Source organism: Triticum aestivum, chromosome 7D, assembly GCF_018294505.1.
Source record: "Triticum aestivum cultivar Chinese Spring chromosome 7D, IWGSC CS RefSeq v2.1, whole genome shotgun sequence".
NCBI lineage: Eukaryota > Viridiplantae > Streptophyta > Magnoliopsida > Poales > Poaceae > Triticum > Triticum aestivum.
The window spans coordinates 616,738,148-616,756,419 of record NC_057814.1 but is presented as its reverse complement, the minus strand read 5'-3'; the positions used below and the strand labels follow the sequence as shown (position 1 = coordinate 616,756,419).

General features: G+C 47.8%; 1 protein-coding gene across 1 annotated transcript; it reads left to right on the top strand.

Annotated features, from left to right (window-relative positions):
• The first annotated feature begins 13,998 nt into the window (after positions 1-13,998).
• On the top strand, positions 13,999-16,426 carry LOC123165043 (cytochrome P450 72A14). The gene is made up of 5 exons (XM_044582668.1): positions 13,999-14,419; positions 14,524-14,747; positions 14,835-15,079; positions 15,331-15,715; positions 15,806-16,426. The coding sequence occupies exons 1-5, from the start codon at positions 14,128-14,130 to the stop codon at positions 16,229-16,231; spliced, it is 1,572 nt and encodes a 523-aa protein (XP_044438603.1). The 5' UTR covers positions 13,999-14,127; the 3' UTR covers positions 16,232-16,426.
• Positions 16,427-18,272: the final 1,846 nt, after the last annotated feature.

Genomic DNA, 18,272 nt, shown 5'->3' with positions numbered 1-18,272 from the left:
ACTACACGTACATGCCAGTTTATGGCGCGTACGTGCCCCTGCCATGCATGCATATCTGGTGGAGTCGAGTAGCATGGCAAATCGCCATGAATGCGCGTATGCACGCACACTAGTACAACTGCCCCCGCGACCCCAAACTAAATGCCTGTAAAACCTCATCAAGGAATGGTCAAAACTCACATGTACTACTACCTATAGTAAATCAGTGGCCGTAATATAGGTTTTACCATTCCTGGCCAGCTGTATGTGCGCTCCTCTCTTGAACGTCCCTGCCGACAGGCATCTTTGCACCAAGCCGACCTGACGAGACAAGAAAAAGTATACTCCTAATAGCATCTCCAATAGATGGTCCAAATTTTGACGGTTCAAAACTGAAGATGTAAAATATGGACCGCCAAAAAATGCGTTTTGGAGCTTTGAAAAATGCTCAACTCCAATAAATGGTCCAAATTGAAGATGTAAAAGAGCAACTCCAACAAATGATCCAAAACGAAGATGTAAAATCGCCTTGATCGTCTTCTTCAACCTCGGGACGTCGGCCGCCTTCGTCAAATCCGTCGCCATCAAGCTCTCCCCAACCTCCCCGAGCGCGCCATCCTCCCCGTGATGAGCTCCTCTCCCAATCCCCCTATTTTTCCCCTTCGATCGGTGTCGTTTGCCACCACTCCCGTGCTCGTCCGTGGTCGCCATGGCCGGAGCCCGACCTCCCCTGTACGTGCTCCTTTGCCGGCCAGCAGCGACGGAGGCGGGCAGCAGCCGACGCGAACACCACGAGCAGCGGCACAGGCACGCTACACGGGCCAGCAGCGATGGCAGCTCGGCTGGACAGGGTCAGTGCGGGGCGGCGGCGGGGCCGGGAGGCGGTGGCAACGGGGCGGGCCAGCGAGCAGCGGCGGGCGGCGACCTAAGGACCCGGCGGAGGCCTACATGGGCAGCCAGACCGCCGGAGGCGCCGAATCCACCGCGGCTGCCTCCCGATTCGGCGGCGCCCTTTTCAAACATATTTTTTTGGTGTCAACTTTTTTTCATACACATTTTATATTTTTTGTATAAATAAGGAACATTTTTTATACACACATTTAACAAATTTTAAATACATGCTTAACACTTTTTAAAACATATTTTTTAGGTCAAGTTTTTTGCATATATATTGTACATTTTTTGTATACATCAGGAACATTTTTTTATACACGTTTAACATTTTTTAATTACATAATTAATATTTTTTAAACATATTTTTTATGCCTATTTTTTTGCAAAAACAATTAGCCCACAGCGAGCTAATTAGCTTCAGTCGGCCTACAGCTGGCCGACAGGACCCAATCAGCCCACAGTGGGCCGACAGGGGCCAATCGGCCAGCTATAGGCCGACTGGAGTCCAATCGGCCTGCTGTGGGCCGACTAGGCCGCGGGCCGACTAGGCCGCGGGCCAACGGTGTATTATTTTTGAAATTTTTTATCCAGCGTAATATTTATGAAAATTAATAAAAAAATGTATTATTTAAAAAAAATAGCGAACTGATCATGGTTCTGAGCTTCCTTCTTTCCTAGGACTAGTTGGCTGCCGATCTACATTTATTCCAGCACATGCCGTTTACTCTTGTTTATAGCCACCCAGTTGTTGTTGTTTTGGAGCAAGATATTCCCCGTGCTGCACAGATCTGCTCCGGGAACAGGAAATGTTTTGCTATGCATAAATAGATTGTAAAACATATATATGCAGATCTGTCCGTGGTTTAGGAACGTTTGTTGCATTACACTAAATCCAGAACAGTTGGGAAATGAATCACTTACGGTGGCTGCTCTAGATCCGAGTGGTGTGGTTTCTTGCTTGGCGCCCATGGCGGCAATGATCGGAGTTGGGTTGCCGCTGTGTTTTGGTAGTCAGTTTTATCCGGCGTGTTCGATGGGCCATCGTACCTCACCGTGAAGTCGGAACTACCGAGGAGGGTCCTTAGCGGCGACGAGAACACGAGATGGGTGCTCTGTTTTGCTGCTTGCTTGGTGCAGGCTAACGCTTTTCTCTTTCGATGCTCGTCGACGAAGTTGGAGCTGACTGGTCGGTGACACTGGTGCTTGATTGTTTGGCATAGGCCGCCATGGGTCTTGACACATGTTACGACAAGGTCTTCGGTTGTGGTCATCCATGGTGGGCTCGAAGTGTCTGTCTCACAGAGGTGTGATGATGATCATACCACCAAATGACAACCTCGACAACGCTTTTCTTCTCGACGGTGTGTGCGCGCGCGCGTGTGCGTGTTTGTGTGTGCGTGTATAGCCAGGTCGGTAGGGGTGCTCTATCTTTTTTTCGACAACAGGGTGCCTTATCTTGTGAGCATGTTCTAATGATCTTCGCCCAATTCACTAATTAATACGGAAACTTTCTTCTTCCTTTTATAATGAATCAAGATCCTCCCAAACTAACTTTAAAAAAGGAATTAGCGGAATGGTTTTCATCTAAAAAACGGGTGTATTTTTTGCGACGAAGCTTTAGGGATGCAAATAAACTGTGCGTCAATACAACAAGTGTTCTTCTGCTCCCGAGCTCAAATGCACCTGCCATCAGTAGTAAAATAAATAATATAGTAAAACATATCAAATATTTGATTTCTTTGGCAACAAACATTTTTTAAATGTTCTACCTACATGCAAAATTTCATGAATCGAAAACCTAGCTAATACACTTAGCGAGAAAAACGAAATCAGTGCTCAAAATAGTTTTTAAAAAATAGTCTTTTCGGAGAATCAATTTTCCTTTTCATTTGCTAGAAGGTAAACGAACCAAGTGCATGGCAGACCTGGCCAGATTCAGACATCCGATTTTGCCATAATTTCGTAGACAGATTCAGACATGCAGACTAGACAGATTTTGTCATATGTACTAACTCAGCACCACCAAAGATCTAGCCAGATTTGATTTGCTATCACCCTACAAGCTAGCTAGGGCTCTGCTATCATGAACAAGGGGAAAAGCAATCCAGAAATAGTACTATGTGTGAAGTTGGCAGGCATAGCATCAACCTCATCATTAATCAATCTTCGATGCAATAATTTAACACAAGGCCCCAATAATGGCACTAAGGTTACCAACTAGTAGTGGCCAAGGTTAGATTAGGCCTACTGTCTTCTTCTTTGCACTAGTTCATCTACAGAGAGGACAATGTTGTGGAGTGATAATGTCAAAGCTGGCTTGACACCTTGGCCACCACCCATGGCATTGCTCTCTTGTTCTATGCAGCTGCGCATGCAGAGTATCCTTGGTATCCTACTGTAGTCCTGTGCGAGCAGAGCACGCGTGCAACTGCAATCACAGATCATAAGATTCAGAATGCAGCTGTAAGAAAACGAGTGAACAGAGCACCGCTGAGAAAAAGCCGGCCTTCGTGATGATTGACAGCCCAGTTAGTAGCACTAGTGAATTCACATACACTCATACTAAAAGATCTGAACTGTTTGGCAGCTGCTTTTTTCTTCCCCTAGGTTTGTGCACAGCTGGCCTCTGAGATCTGCTACTTTGTGTCTCCCACTATGGATAGAAGAGATCCATGACTGCAACCAAGTTAGTGTAAGTTCCAGCAGGTCACTGAGTGAGTGAGTGGAGCAAGTACTATCAAACACAGACAAGAACGGGTGCAGAGGAAATGAACTCTAGTTTCTTTTTCTATTTTCTTCTTATTTTCTGAGTGGAAGAAATGTAGTATAGCGGGGGACAATCAGGTGATGCAATGGTACATCATAGGCAAGAAAAGGGAAGCATCTTAAGCCTATGACTCATAGAGCAACATACGCATAGAATAGAGCATGTTACTTTGCTGCCTGTGAACTTCCTGGCAAATCAAGCACCAGTAGACACATGGAGTAATGTCCAAATCCAGTCTCACTACGCTTTGGATCACCGACACATCCAGACAAGTGAAATGTTTTCTCTGCGGGGAGGAGCACTAGAGGACATGAAAGTTGGCATCGTAAAAAGTGAAGAGCAAAGTACTCCCTCCGTAAATTAATATAAGAGCGTTTAGATCACTAAAATAGTGATCTAAATACTCTTATATTAGTTTACAGAGGGAGTACTACATTAATGTGCAATCATCATCATCAATGCACTTCGTCAAAGAAAAAAAACCTGGAAGTTTAGCACTACTATCAGCATTACCTTTTTAGAGCGAAGCTCAGGGTCCTCCGCGGGCACTAACGAACATATTTCTCCTCTTGAACTGAATGAAGATGGCAATGATTAACTAGTGATGACAAGTCCTACGTGATCAAGCATAGTATATCCTACTGTACTAGTGAGACATGTAACCATCGGGTTTTCAGAACAAGCAAACTAATTCAGCAATTACTTAACATCATCTTGATCAAGCTCGGGGATTAATCTAGCACGCAGTCTGGCGATGGGAATGTGTCAACTCTGATGTCAAGCTCCATCGATCCACCATCGACGCCTTTAATCGGGTGGCCCTCGACTCGATGGATCTATCGATCTTGCATGGTGTGGCAGGTATTTGGCAGTTCATGTGGTCTACTACGCGACTTAGTTACCCAAGTAAATTGGCAGCTTGGTACGTGCTGTGCATGTACATCCATGCGTGCATGAAAGATGGATCCGTGTGTCACGCCGTACAATATATGCATGTTCCCAAGCAGACGAGGCGTGCGGCTTCTGTATTTCACCGGTGCTACAGTTGTCCTCAGCAGCAGCTGCTTGGACCATGCATGCGCGTGGCCTTCAGGTTTGGCAAGGAGCATTTGTCGGTGCCATGTCCATTTCAATGCCATGGACCCATGGTAGACTTCCCTGACGTTTCCTTTTAGCCTGCATATAAAATTTGATCAAAGTCAAACTTTATAAAGTTTGACTAACTTTGTAAGGAAGAATATCAACATTTATAATACTACAACTATATGTTATGAAAATTAATTTCATGTGCATCAAATAATATTTATTTGCTGTTGTGAATGCTAATATTTTTCTATAAAATTAGTCAAACTTGATCAAATTTTATATGCAGGCTAAAAATAAACTGAGGTAGTATACTGTAGGCGTAGGAGTAATGTACTCCAGCTCGTTCGCAAGGGTGTGTAACTGCGCGTACAGACGACTTTATGGAGTCAATTGGCCTGTATCTGCGTGTCACTCCATTTGGGCACATCCCGGCGGTACTCTGCTGTGGTCTCAACATCGGTGTGGTACCATACAACATGCGAGCATGCATTACACGCACAGTACAACATGCCCGTGAGCCCAAACTAAATGCTGATCGATGGCTGCTCACAAGTGATGGCTCTATATTAGTTTTACCATTCCAGGCCAGATGTATGTATGCCTGCTTGTCTGTCTGAAGTCTCGGCAACTTGGCATCAAGCCGACCTGACGAAGAAAGGTTGACTTTATCGCAAAAAAAAGACGAGAAAAAGGTTAACCCCCAAAGAACCCAATTAGTGTTGTACTAGCTTTTTTTTAGAAAAGGAGGATGACCCCGGCCTCTGCCTCAGAAAGGTATATCCAATCATATATTATTAATAATGCAAAATCTAGCCGTCGAACAACCTCGACCTGGAAATAAAGTGGAAAACAAACCCTGAGCCCGTATACCTCGCTACAGTAACTCCCCAGATAGCCACTAACCCTATGTTACAAGACACACCAGATAGCTCGCTACAGTTCGCCAGAAGGTTGAACTCCGGATTCTCATCCCCAAAGCAAAGCTTTAGTCCACCACTTTCAACAAGGACACGACGCAGGCGCGCGTCGACATAGCCCGATCAGAGATCTTGTGTTTCCACCGGAGTGCATAAACTCGTCGTTGGAGCTGTCTATACCATCCGCCCTTATCTGTCATCGACGCCTTGATAGCCGGATACCTCTGGAGAAGACAACGAAAGACAAAGTCGTCCCATACCACCTGCCTCCGGCTATCGTCGCACGACCTTCGATCCAACAACAACAGAGTAAACATGACACCTCCTCCAGAGCCACCGTGCATCACCTGCCGGTACCAAGCATGACTAGACGTCTCTGAATAAGGCGTCTCTGAATAATACCGGTGACAGGCACTACCCGACGACTCCGAAAAAGGCACATGTGTCACCTGCCGAGCCGCATCGAACCCGATCTGCTGATAAAGGGGACGTCCCATACCGCCACCAGCCTCAAATAAGCCGTCGCTACCTCGAGATCCAGATTTCGAGTCGCCCACACGATCTCGGAGTCCGCCGGTATTGATGAAGAGGGGCCGCCATCCCAATTTCGGGCACTACAAGGAGCACCCACCGTCTTGCCCGCCGTTGTTGTCCCCCATACAACTGCAGCTGCCACCGCAATCCCGCATCAAGCGTCCTCAACGCCGGAGTAAGCTTCGGCCGCCACACGCATCCTGTGACGCCCCCGGGTGCATGATCCCAATATCCACGGCCACCGGCGCCGCCACAAGGACCCATCACCTGGCCCATCATCCCTGGTGGAGGGGACACTGCCACCGCCATGTCCGGATCCGAGCCGAAGTCGCCGCCGCCACCGTCATGACCGGATCCGGGACTCCGACGCCGCCGTCGCCACAGTCCAGGCCCAGCCCCACCACCATCCTCTGGCCATCTCAACCCGGACCACCACAGACGCCTCCACCAGGAGCCACCGTGCCGCCGTGGACTGAGGAAGATGACCGCACCTCCGCCGAACTAGCGCCCTCGCCGCCTTACAGCCCAAGAAGGAGGAGCAGCCCTCCGCCGCCACCGTCGAACGCAGGGGCTCTGCCGGGCGCTGTCCCCCGGCGACGACGAAGGGGAAGGAGGGATGGGATCGGGGCGGCTACCAGTACTGTACTAGCTATCTGCGGATAATGCAGAATAACATGTGCTGCTACCGTGCTACGTACCTTTTCTTCACGCGGCATCTCATGCAAGCACCACCTTTTTATCCCTTGACGAGGATCCAAACGAATCACAACAAAACCCCAGCAAAGCAATGCAAAGCAAAGCTGAGCCACTCACTTTTGCTCCAACCCTCGCCTTTCCGCATGCATGGTCTCATGTCATGTGTGTGTGTGTGCGCGCGCGCCGGGAACCTGCACAGCCAAAGCTTATGGTCAACTGACAGTATTGTCAATTAGTATCAAATTATTATGCCTTCCTGCTGGAAAGTGGATGGTTACGCATGATGAGTTGATGGCGGTGAGCTTCCTTCTTTCCTAGGACTACTTGGCTGATGATCTACATTGATTCCACCACATGCGGTTTAACAGCTGTTGTTGTTTTAGCAATATATATTCACAGCTGCACAGATCTGGTCTGGCCTCGGAAACTGTTTTTCTGTGCATAAATAATTGCAAAACATGTCCAGATCTGAGCCGTGCTCGGGAGATGTTTTCTTGTGCTCAGGAAATGTTTGTGCTATTACATGGCACTGCAGAGCAGTAAGAAATGAATCGACTAATTATTGGAGTTCTGTTCGTCTGAAAAAACAAGTTCAGTGTTTGCCAGGAGATTCAGGGGTGCAACTAAGCTTGCGTAGCTGCAATTTTTCTCTCTGTTTGCAGGGAGGCAGTGCTGCTCCAGTTTGGCATGCTATTTGCAGTCTCAAAAAAGATGGAATATCAAGCAGAGGAAACCAGTGACTACTAGTTCAAGTGTTACTCCAAAGTCCAAACCAAGAAAAAAACTGTTGACATATTATTAGAATACTGATCTACTATTTCATTAGGCATAAGGTAAAGTAACCAAGTACATGGCCGACCTGGCGAGATTCAGACACGCAGATTAGACAGATTTTGCCATAATTTTGTAGGCAGATTCAGACATCCAGACTAGACAAATTTTGTCATATGTACTAATTCAGCACCACCAAAGATCTATCCAGATTTGATTTGCTATCACCCTACAAGCCAGCAGCTCTGCTATCATGAACAAGGCAAATAACAATTTATAAATATATGTGATCTAGGTAGGCATAGCATCAACCTCATCATTAATCAAGCTTCTCTGCAATAATTTAGCACACGGCCCCATCATGGCACTAAGGCCTAATCTTTTTTCTGCACCAATTCTTCTGTAGATAGCACAACATATGCTGTGCAGTGCTAATGCCAAACTTGGCTTGACATTTTGACCACCCTGCATGGCATTGCTCTCTTGTTCTATGCAGCTCTACTTGCAGAGTCTTCACATCCTCCTTTCTGAGACAGAGCACGCGTGCAATCACAGATCAGGTTCAGACAGCATCTGCGGGAAAACAAGTGAGAGCACCACTGAGAAAAAGCTAGCCAATATGATGATTGACAGACCAGTTAGTACTCCGAGAGTACTGTCTAGTTTCACACATTGATACTAAAAGATCTAAACTGTTTGGAGCCCTCCGAGATGGAAAGTGCATGGATGAACCGGGTACATATGAACCCACTTTAAAAAACACATTTCTGAATGTTAAAAAGTCTGAAAAAGGTTGCACCGGTACGTCTTCATATTCTATGTGTGTCCATAAAGTTTCACAGTAAAATAACTCTTTTTGTGGCCTGTGCAAACAAGACAAAAAATTGTGTCGTAAAACACTATTTAGAAACACTGAAATTTGTCTTTTTTACGGATACAAAGCAAAAAGACATTTTTTTCAGAAAACTTTGTGCCGTACACACACATTTGCGAACATTTATGCGTGAAATTTTCTTTTAAATTTTTAGATATTTTAGAACATACTTAAGTACATTTTTTAAAAAGTATGTGCATATGCCCATGCGTGTAGGAGGTGCTCTCTCCCTCTGAGATCTGCTACTTTGTGCCTCCCACTATGGACAGCTGAGAGATGCTATCGAGCTTCCATGACTGCAACCAAGTTAGTGTAAGTTCCAGCAGGTCACTGAGTGAGTGAGTGAGCGCGCGCTATCAAACACAGACAAGAACTGGTGCAGAGGAAATGCAGTCTAGTTTTTTCGGTTTTCTTTTTTCTCATCTTCTGAGTGGCAGAAATGTAGTCTAGTGGGAGGTAATCATGCGATGCAATGGCTCATCATGGGCAAGAAAAGGAAGCATCTTGCGCTTCTGAGTCATAGAGCAACATACGTTCAGAGCAGCTGCCTGTAAACTTCCTAGCAAATCAACCACTAGTAGACACATGATGCCATGAAGTAATATCCAAATCCAGTGTCACCATGGTTTGGATCACCGACACATGCAGACAAGTGAAATGTTTTCTCTTTTCTGGGAGGAGCACTAGAGGACATGAAAGTTGGCATCACAAAAAGTGAAGAGCAAAGTGCATTAATGTGTAATTATCATCATCAAGCTTGGAAGCTTCTCCCTTAATATAATGATTAATGAAAGCAGCGGTGCTGGTCTTCGTGACTTTTGTTGGGAAAAAAACGCTTGGAAGTTTAACACAGCTCAGGCTCTTCCAGGCACTAATGAACATATTTCTGTTGTTTACTGAATGAGGATGGGGATGATTAAGTACTGATCTTCTCGTCCGAAAAAAAAAGTCTTTCCTTGCCCTTGTAATAATAAGAACTACTCCCTCCGTAATGAAATATAAGAGCGTTTAGACCACTAGCTAAAATAACTCCTAAGTATCATTAACCATTTGCCTTTTTTGCGCGTGCTAGCTTCATACTTAACTCAAATTAAAAGGATTCATTAGCACAGTAGTACAACAGTACCCAAGCACCGGCAGTTTTGTTATTCAACGTCATCGAGCGGAGAGTGGACCGACGACGTACCTACATGATTGTTCCAACATGAAGTACCTACGCACGTCGATGAAAGGAGTAGATGCTTTTTTCGATAAAGGGTGTTTTTATTGACTCATAATATAGCATCGAAGGATACAATTACAGTAAGTACACACCCGTCCTCTGCATAATTAGGATGCACATATCCAACGCTAACACACGCATATGAAAAATCACGTCGGCAAAAAGCAAAATCATCAAGACCAAAGCTATGCCTAGGCAAAAGAAAAAGAAAAGAAAATAAAAACCCCGAAAGAGATAAAAACAATGATTGACAGCATACAACTGTGACCATCGGCACCAAACCATCTCTTGACAACACAATGACTACAAGGAAAGTTTTTCAAAAGCGACGCCTCCAGAAAGAGAACGACGTGCAAGCGCCGCCGTCGCCCGACCAAACCATCGAAGGTTAGATCGTGGGCTTTCACCCTGAAGATCAAATCCGAGTAAACTCCGAGCAATGCCTTCATCAAGGACGTAGAGAGCACCACCGTTGCCATGTATAATCAAATGGTCAGGCCTAGGGTTTTCACCTCGAAGCTTGAGACTAGGTACCCAAAAAATATCGCCTAATCCAAGTCATCCTATGTTGTCTCCTCCACTTGCCTCGATCCTAGCAGCGCAATACGCGTACCGTCCTGGCGATAGGCTAATGAGCCATGGCGAGGGTCGCTCGACACAACATGGCGAAGTCTTTGTGGGGAGATAGGAGACCGGCACCGCCAAATCCAAGTTCGGGATGATCCGAAGGCCCGCCGTGCTCGCAAGCAGCAACAGATGGCTGATCTTTATAAGACAACAGCACCACGCGTTGACACTATCTCCTCCATCCTCGACGCAGTCCGTGAATAGGAACTCGCTGTTGTCGTTGGATCGGAAGTTTAAACCTCCTCAGACGACGCCGTCCGGCCACTGCCACAACCAATAAGGTCTAGGGCAGTGCAAACCAGCATCATACTAGCCAGGTCCATGGTGCCTTCGGCCTTTTGCCGGAGTGGACGACCACCATGGCCACCACCTTCGAAGGCACAGCGTGGGCGACAGGCACGACATCCGTCGCTTGGCCTACACCGTAGCACGCCGCGCCCTTGCGCCAAAGAGACACCCCAGGAGCATCGCCGATATGGCATGAGAGTGCTCCATAGGTTGGTTCATGGACCTCATGCCCGCCTGCACCCCTGCCACTTGATGCTCCTGACTGCTAGGGAAGGGAAGGAAAGACGTGCACCCGTTGCTGCGAGGCCGCCACCCAACCAAAATCCCTCGTCGTCGCTGCAATTTCCACCTTCATGGCGTCCAATCGTTGCTCGTACGCCGCCAAATACTGCCTAAACGCCACGGGTATGGAGCCCCGCCGCCGCCGTCGACCACACGGGCAAGCCCGACGGCGCTGACCGGCGGCGGCGAGGAGAGGACGCACGAGAAGGATGGGTGGGAAAAGGGGATCAGATCGCCGCCCGAGTCGCCCAGAGGACGACGCAAGGAGTAGATGCTACATAGGTCATACTAGCAAACATGCTCGTGACTGCGTTGCGCGAGTCGGGAGTGTTTTGGTGAGAGCGGAGGCCGCTCTCGCCAAACTTGAGGTGGTGCCGGATGTGTCTTCGCTGCTTGAGCTTCAGATTGGGGTTGCCCCTGATTTGTCCCCGTCCCCTGAGATCCTGGTTGGTTCTGCCGATGGGGAAGTAGGCATGTATGGAGATCTCTCCCCTCGTGCTACATCTTGTCAGTTGCCGTTGCCCATTGTGTCGATTGCTTCTGGGAGTGAAGCGGTCGTCGAGGTCGTGGTTCCGGTGTTGCAGATTATGCCTGAGCTGCAGAAGCTTTGTGGGGAGCCCACTTCGCCTATTTCGATGGTGCTTCCTAAGGAGATGGGGTCGCTTGGAGGGGACTTGGCGATGCCGACTGCGACCTCACTGTTGTCGTTGGAGCCCAGTCAGCCACTCGTCTATGTGGAGGATGGAGGTTAGGACGTTGCTATTGCTCTCTCACCTGAGGTTGTTGCCCAGGTGGCATCCGTGGGTGCCGAGGTTGATGACATAGGTGCTTTGGCAGCTACTTCTGAGGCGCTGAAGCCCATTCGGTCGCCCATCTTTGACCGTGACGCTATGTTGGCACGTATTGACGAGGTGGTCTTTGTGAAAAAGCTTGACCGTTTGCTCGCCTCCTTGGAGGCAACTTGTCCTGGGTCTCGCAATGTGATTGCTTGCCTCCTAGTGGATGAGGTTTCTACAGGCAAAATAAAGAAGTTGAAGAAGGCTCACAGGAGCATAGGCAAGAAGAGTGGCGCCATTGATATGGTGTCTGCGGCTGCTTAATGGAGGATACTCAGTCTCTTCGTTCTCCATCTCCGAGTGGCTCGTCTCCGTGGATTTCTTGGCGTCTGATGTATTCAACATTGATTTTGTTGAGGGTTTCTTTGCGACATAGAAGTGCCAGGGTTTGTGGTTGTTGCGTGTTATGTATGTTTGTCGGGTTGACCGTGAGGTCATGGAGTTTCTTTCTTAGCGAGTAGTCCGCATGTGATCTATATGTATCAGTTTACGCCCGGTTTTCCGTTAATTAACCGGGCAATTCTCTTCTTCTTAATTAATCGATGAGGCAAATCTTTTGCCTCCGTTTCGAAAATAATAATTCAAAAGAAGCGAATTTAATGAGGTTTTCAAACAGACAAGGTCAAATTTAACGAGGTTTATTTAGGTCGATCCTAAAAGTTTAAGAATACTCTAAACATGAATGCTTCTGCCCCCAAATATGGAACGAGGCGCCAAAAGAGCCTCTCGTCACCCGAAACCGCGCGATACCAATGTTTGGTGGAAGGAAATTACTGTCCAAACTCTGACCCATGAAACCTATCGGCCCAATGTCCAGAGGTCTAAACCGGGGTAGGTTTGTAACTTCATCGAGACGCCAGACAACCGCCTCTGAAAAATATTCATACACCATGGACGCCTAAACAACCATGCGCTGGCCGAAATCGCTCCCACCCACAATTTGGGACACCTAAGATTACCGTCCTATTTATCCGTCTCACCACTCTCCCCCCTTCCCCCTCTCCAAAACCTAGCCGCCCGCACACCCGCTGCCGTCGCGCCGCCGTCGTCGCTAGAGTTCGCCCTAACCCCCATCCTCGACCTCACATCGCCCATTGTTTCCTCCCCACCCCCTTGGCACTCGGTAGGACGAGCGCTGGAAGCTCGCGGGTCGCCTCCCTTCTCCTCCTCCCCATCGGGACCGGGCAAGAGGATGAGCGCCCACCCTCGCGACGGCCTCAACGGGAGAAGGGTTGTCGCCGTCACTGCCGACGAGGACATCTACTGCCCTGTTATTGCCACTGCATGTTGCTCGTATATAGGCAAGGTCTCTACAGCACGGTACAAGACCCGACTGCACGGCAAGGTCTCTACAACACGGTTCATTTTAAAAAAAGGCAACCCCTAACATGATGGGGCGGCCTAAATACAAAGAATATGGCACACAGGAAGTCATGCAAGAAGCCCTAGAATATATATATTTTTCTACTTTTATTTTTGATTTTTCAAATTCACAAATATCTATTGAATCACGAACGTATTTATATATGCGCTAATATTTTCTTAAATCGGTGAACACTTTGCAAACATTTTTTGAATTTTATGAACATTTTAAAATTGATGAACAGTTTTTGGATTTTATGAACATTTTTAGGATTTGGAAACATTTTATAAAATCATGGAAGCTTTGTGAACATTTTGTCAAATTCGCAATTATTTTTTGACCCACGAGCATTTTTTCAGTTGTGCGGATACATTTTCGAATTTCATGAATGTTTTCTAAATCCGTGATCGATTTTTGAAATTCATGAACACTTTTGACTTCATTCAATTATTTTAAAATTCATGATTTTTTTTTTTGATTTTCAGCACGCCATTTTGGAAGCCTCCGTAGGGAGGAAACGTGCTTTGCCTATGCCGCGCCGTCTGACAACGAAAAGGGCCGAATAAGCGATGGAAATCGGCGCAGCCGTTGAACGGACTTTTAGCCTCGAGCGCACGTGTACGATGGCGGGCGGATCCCGAGAGTTCACGGCGGCGTGCGTGCGTGCACTGCACGTGGACTTCCACGTCGTGCTCATGGCCTTTGGCTCCGTCCGCCGTGCCCGGGCGGCGCGATGAGAGAGACACCATCAATCAAATCAGCCGACGGCTCCGGCTAAGATAAGGTTGATCCATTCCAGCATACTTTTGCCCGACAACTTGTCCACCTGCAGCTAGCAGGCCCAGAAAAATCAACCCGCCACCCAAGTCTCATCTTAGTCTTCTCACCTGCCGTGTCCCGCCGGTGCACAGACACCATTTTTGGAGCTGCCCATATACAAAGACTGAGCGAGAGAGACGGGTTCATTCATCGCACTCTCACAACACACAACATGGACACTCTTGGCTCACCACCATGGAGCTTGCTCTGCGCTCTCGGTGCCCTGCTGGCCGCGCTGTGGTGCGCCGGCCGGGCGCTGACCGGCGCCTGGCTCCGCCCGCGGAGGCTGGCCCGGGCCCTGCGGTCCCAGGGCGTCAGCGGCACGCAGTACCGCTTCCCCTCCGGCGACATGAAGGAGTACGTGCGGCTCATCGCGGCGGCGTGCTCCCAGCCCATGCCGCTGTCCTTGCACGCCGTCGCCGCCCGCGCGGTGCCGTTCGACCATGCCATCATCAAGCAACACGGTAATTGACTAGCATCCCCTCTCAATTAGGCTCCTGTACGCCATGCGGTGATTGATCACCGTAATTTTGGCAAAGTACATGAGAGATCGCCGGGATTTTTGCAGGCAAAGTTGCTCTGACATGGTTCGGCCCGGAGCCGAGGGTGGTGGTGAGCGATCCTCAGCTGTTCCGGGAGATCCTGTCGAACAAGCAGGGCCAGTTCGGGAAGCAGAGGTCTATCCTTCGGATCGAGCGGCTCTTGGCCAACGGCCTGACGACCCACCAGGGCGACAAGTGGGTCGCCCACCGGAGGATCATCAACCACGCCTTCCATCTCGAGAAGCTCAAGGTGCATGCCAACCATGTCTCCCACCTGACTGAACTCATCAACCCACACGCATATACTTTGCAGGCTAATTGGGATTGAATTTTGCAGAGGATGTTACCGGCTTTCGCAGAGTGTTCTAGTGAACTTGTGCGAAGATGGGGAGACTCCATGGGGCAAAGTGATGTGCAGGAGATAGATGTGTGGCCAGAGTTTCAGAACCTCACAGGGGACGTCATCTCCCGAGTAGCGTTCGGGAGCAGCTTCGGTGAAGGGAGAAAGATCTTCCAGTTGCAGTCAGAGCAGGCGCAAAATGCTGTCAAGATGGCAAACGTGATGTACATCCCCGGTTACAGGTGAGCTCATACTTCCAGCCAATGCAATTACGCTTGTGCATCTCCATATTAATTTCTAGCATCGCGCATCAGAACAATATGCTCACAACCAGTAGTCCGGTACAGATATCTGAAATAGATACATATTGTTTGTGTTGTTCAGGCCTCTGCAAATAAATAGATATCCACTCAGTCCAGTCCACAGAATAGAGAGGATGCTGGCCTGAATCACAAAACATAGTGGCCTGCAATTTGATAACATTCCTATGCAGGTTCCTGCCAACAAAGCTCAATACAAGGATGAAGGCAAATGCCCGGGAGGTCGAACTACTCCTGAAAGGCGTAATCACGAAGAGGGAGAGGGCGATGAAGGATGGCCATGCCGACAACGACGATCTACTAGGCGTGATGATGGAGTCCAACATAGAAGAAAGCCAGGAAGCCGGAAGCTCCATGCCGACGATGACCACCGACGACATAGTAGGGGAGCTGAAGCTCTTCTATTTCGCGGGCATGGAGACAACCGCGGTGCTGCTCACGTGGGCAATGGTCCTGCTAAGCATGCATCCCGAGTGGCAGGACCGCGCGAGGGAGGAGGTTCTCCGCGTCTTTGGAAAGAACCAGCCGGATTCCGAGGGCATAAACCGGCTGAAAGTCGTGAGTAAATTAATTACAGGAGAGCCATTGATATACAATTTCTCATCCGAGAGGTTGCTCTGATCATGTCCATCTTCTCTGTCGGTGCAGGTGACGATGATACTATATGAGGTTCTTAGGCTATACCCACCGATTCTGCTACTTGGTCGGGAGGCGTATAAAGAAACAGAGCTGGGAGGCGTCACATATCCAGCCGGCGTAACATTTGCGCTGCCAATTGTGTGCATTCACCATGATCCAGATGTGTGGGGAGAAGATGTCGTTGAATTCAAGCCGGAGAGGTTTGCAGAGGGCATCGCCGGCGCATCCAAGAACTCGCCGGCGTTCTTTCCGTTTGGCTGGGGACCGCGGATTTGTGTCGGGCAGAACTTTGCATTGCTTGAGGCCAAGATGGGATTGAGCGTGATTCTGCAACACTTCATGTTTGAGCTCTCACCATCTTACACGCATTCGCCTTGCCCGGTCTCCACTCTACAACCCCAACACGGTTCGCAGATTAAGCTCACCAAACTCTAAGAATTAGCAGCTGTTACTAATTAGCATCCGGACTCCGGACAACCATGGACATTGAGAATAGTCAGGGATTAGGGTGGTGATCCTGGGAGAGATGTATGTAGTATTATGGATCCTGATGTTTACATCGAAGGCGACATGCACCTATCTCATAAATATATATTTTCAATAAAGTGTAATATGTCAATGTCAAACTCATCACTGGTGGAGCTACATCAGTACCGGGGCTGGAACAAAAATGAAAATTACTAGAGTATGTGGGAAGATCACATGAACGATCCCAAATTAATCATATAAGAATAGCTAAAAAAAGCGCCAATATATGTGCCGATGCTACCACTCCAACCTGCTGTTGTTACTTGACTCAAAATCAGTTATACTTGCTGTTGCACGTAGCTTAATAATTTGTTGGTTGTACGTGCTATTTGCCAACCTGCTATTGCAATACCCGTTGATTGGTGAACAACTTACAATTTCCTCATCAACTTTCAAAAGAAATCATGGTTTGATCAAGTTTGGGTCGGGAAAACCAGGTGGGCGGCCATGCACGGCCTTGTGTCAGGACCGAACTATAATTCAGATCACAGACTAGGGATTTGAGGGAAGAAATGGGGAAAACTCGCCCAGATCTGGGAGGTGTTTGTATTAGCTGTATGTTTACTTAGCCATCACGGCAAATTCAATGGAAGATTCGATACTTTGGCCAGCCACAACCCGGCTGCCTTTATAGGTGGCAAGCGCTCCCGGCAATAGGTGGAAAGTAACAGTAACTAACTAAAACGGTACAGTAGACATCTAACGGTCGACGACGAACGGTAAAGTGAGGCGCGATCTCAACCCTCCATCTACTGAATCGTTATCTGTTATAACAGCTAGCACTAACTGAAGAAGTAACACCATACGCTGCAGTCCTGGCATTGCTCCCTCCTTGAGTGTCGACGTGTCCTCACGGCGTTGCCGCTGCTGCTCGCCATGCACGAGTAGTGGTGCTGAAGAACTCCGGGAACATGTATTTGATGAAGTCCACATCTTCCCAGGTTGCATCTTCAGGAGGCAGGTTTATCCACCGTATAAGCCACTGTACAACTGGCAGGTTCTGTCGTGGAACTTGACGAACCTCCAGCACTTCCTCAGGACCTGTTTTGATTGTCCCATCCGGATTGACCAGTGGTAAGTTAGGGTCAGGTATAGATTTGTCCCCAATGTGTTTCTTCAACTGGCTCACATGAAACACTGGGTGGATTTGCACATCTCGTGGTAACTGCAACTTGTAAGCAGCTTTGCCCACTTTCTGAAGCACCAAAAATGGTCCATAGAATCTGTTTTGAAGTTTCAGTGCTCCTCTGAACCCAAACACAGCCAATCTATAAGGAGCCATCTTTAGATAAACTGGATCTCCCACTTGAAAGCTCCTTTCCACCCTCTTTAGTATCTGCATATTTCTTCATCCTGTTTTGTGCCACCACCAAGTTATCTTTGAGTTGTTGCAATATCTGTTGCTTGGCAGTTAAGAAATCTTGTGCTTCTTCATCATCAGGCCCAAGTATTGCTAGCTCTGAGATGAGGGGTGGGGGAAATCCATAGAGAGCTTGAAATGGGGACATCTTAATGGCTGTATGGTAAGTTGAATTATACCAGAATTCTGCTAGAGATAGCCATGATAGCTACTTGGTTGGAGCAGATGTAGTCATGCATCGTAAATAAGTCTCCAAACACTGATTTACATGTTCTGTTTGGCCATCTGTTTGTGGGTGATAAGCAGTACTGTACCTTAATTCCACATTAAGCGCAGAGAAAATATTTTTCCAAAGTTGACTGGTGAATATTCTGTCCCTGTCAGAGATAATCAGTTTTGGGGGGCCATGCAACTTAATGATGTTATCCACAAAAGACTGAGCTACACTGAGCACTGAATAGGGATGAGACACTGGTATGAAGTGGGAGTACTTAGTAAACCTGTCCACAACTACCATGATCACATCTTTTCCTTGAGATTTAGGTAATCCTTCAATGAAGTCCATGGATATATGCTGCCAAGCCATAT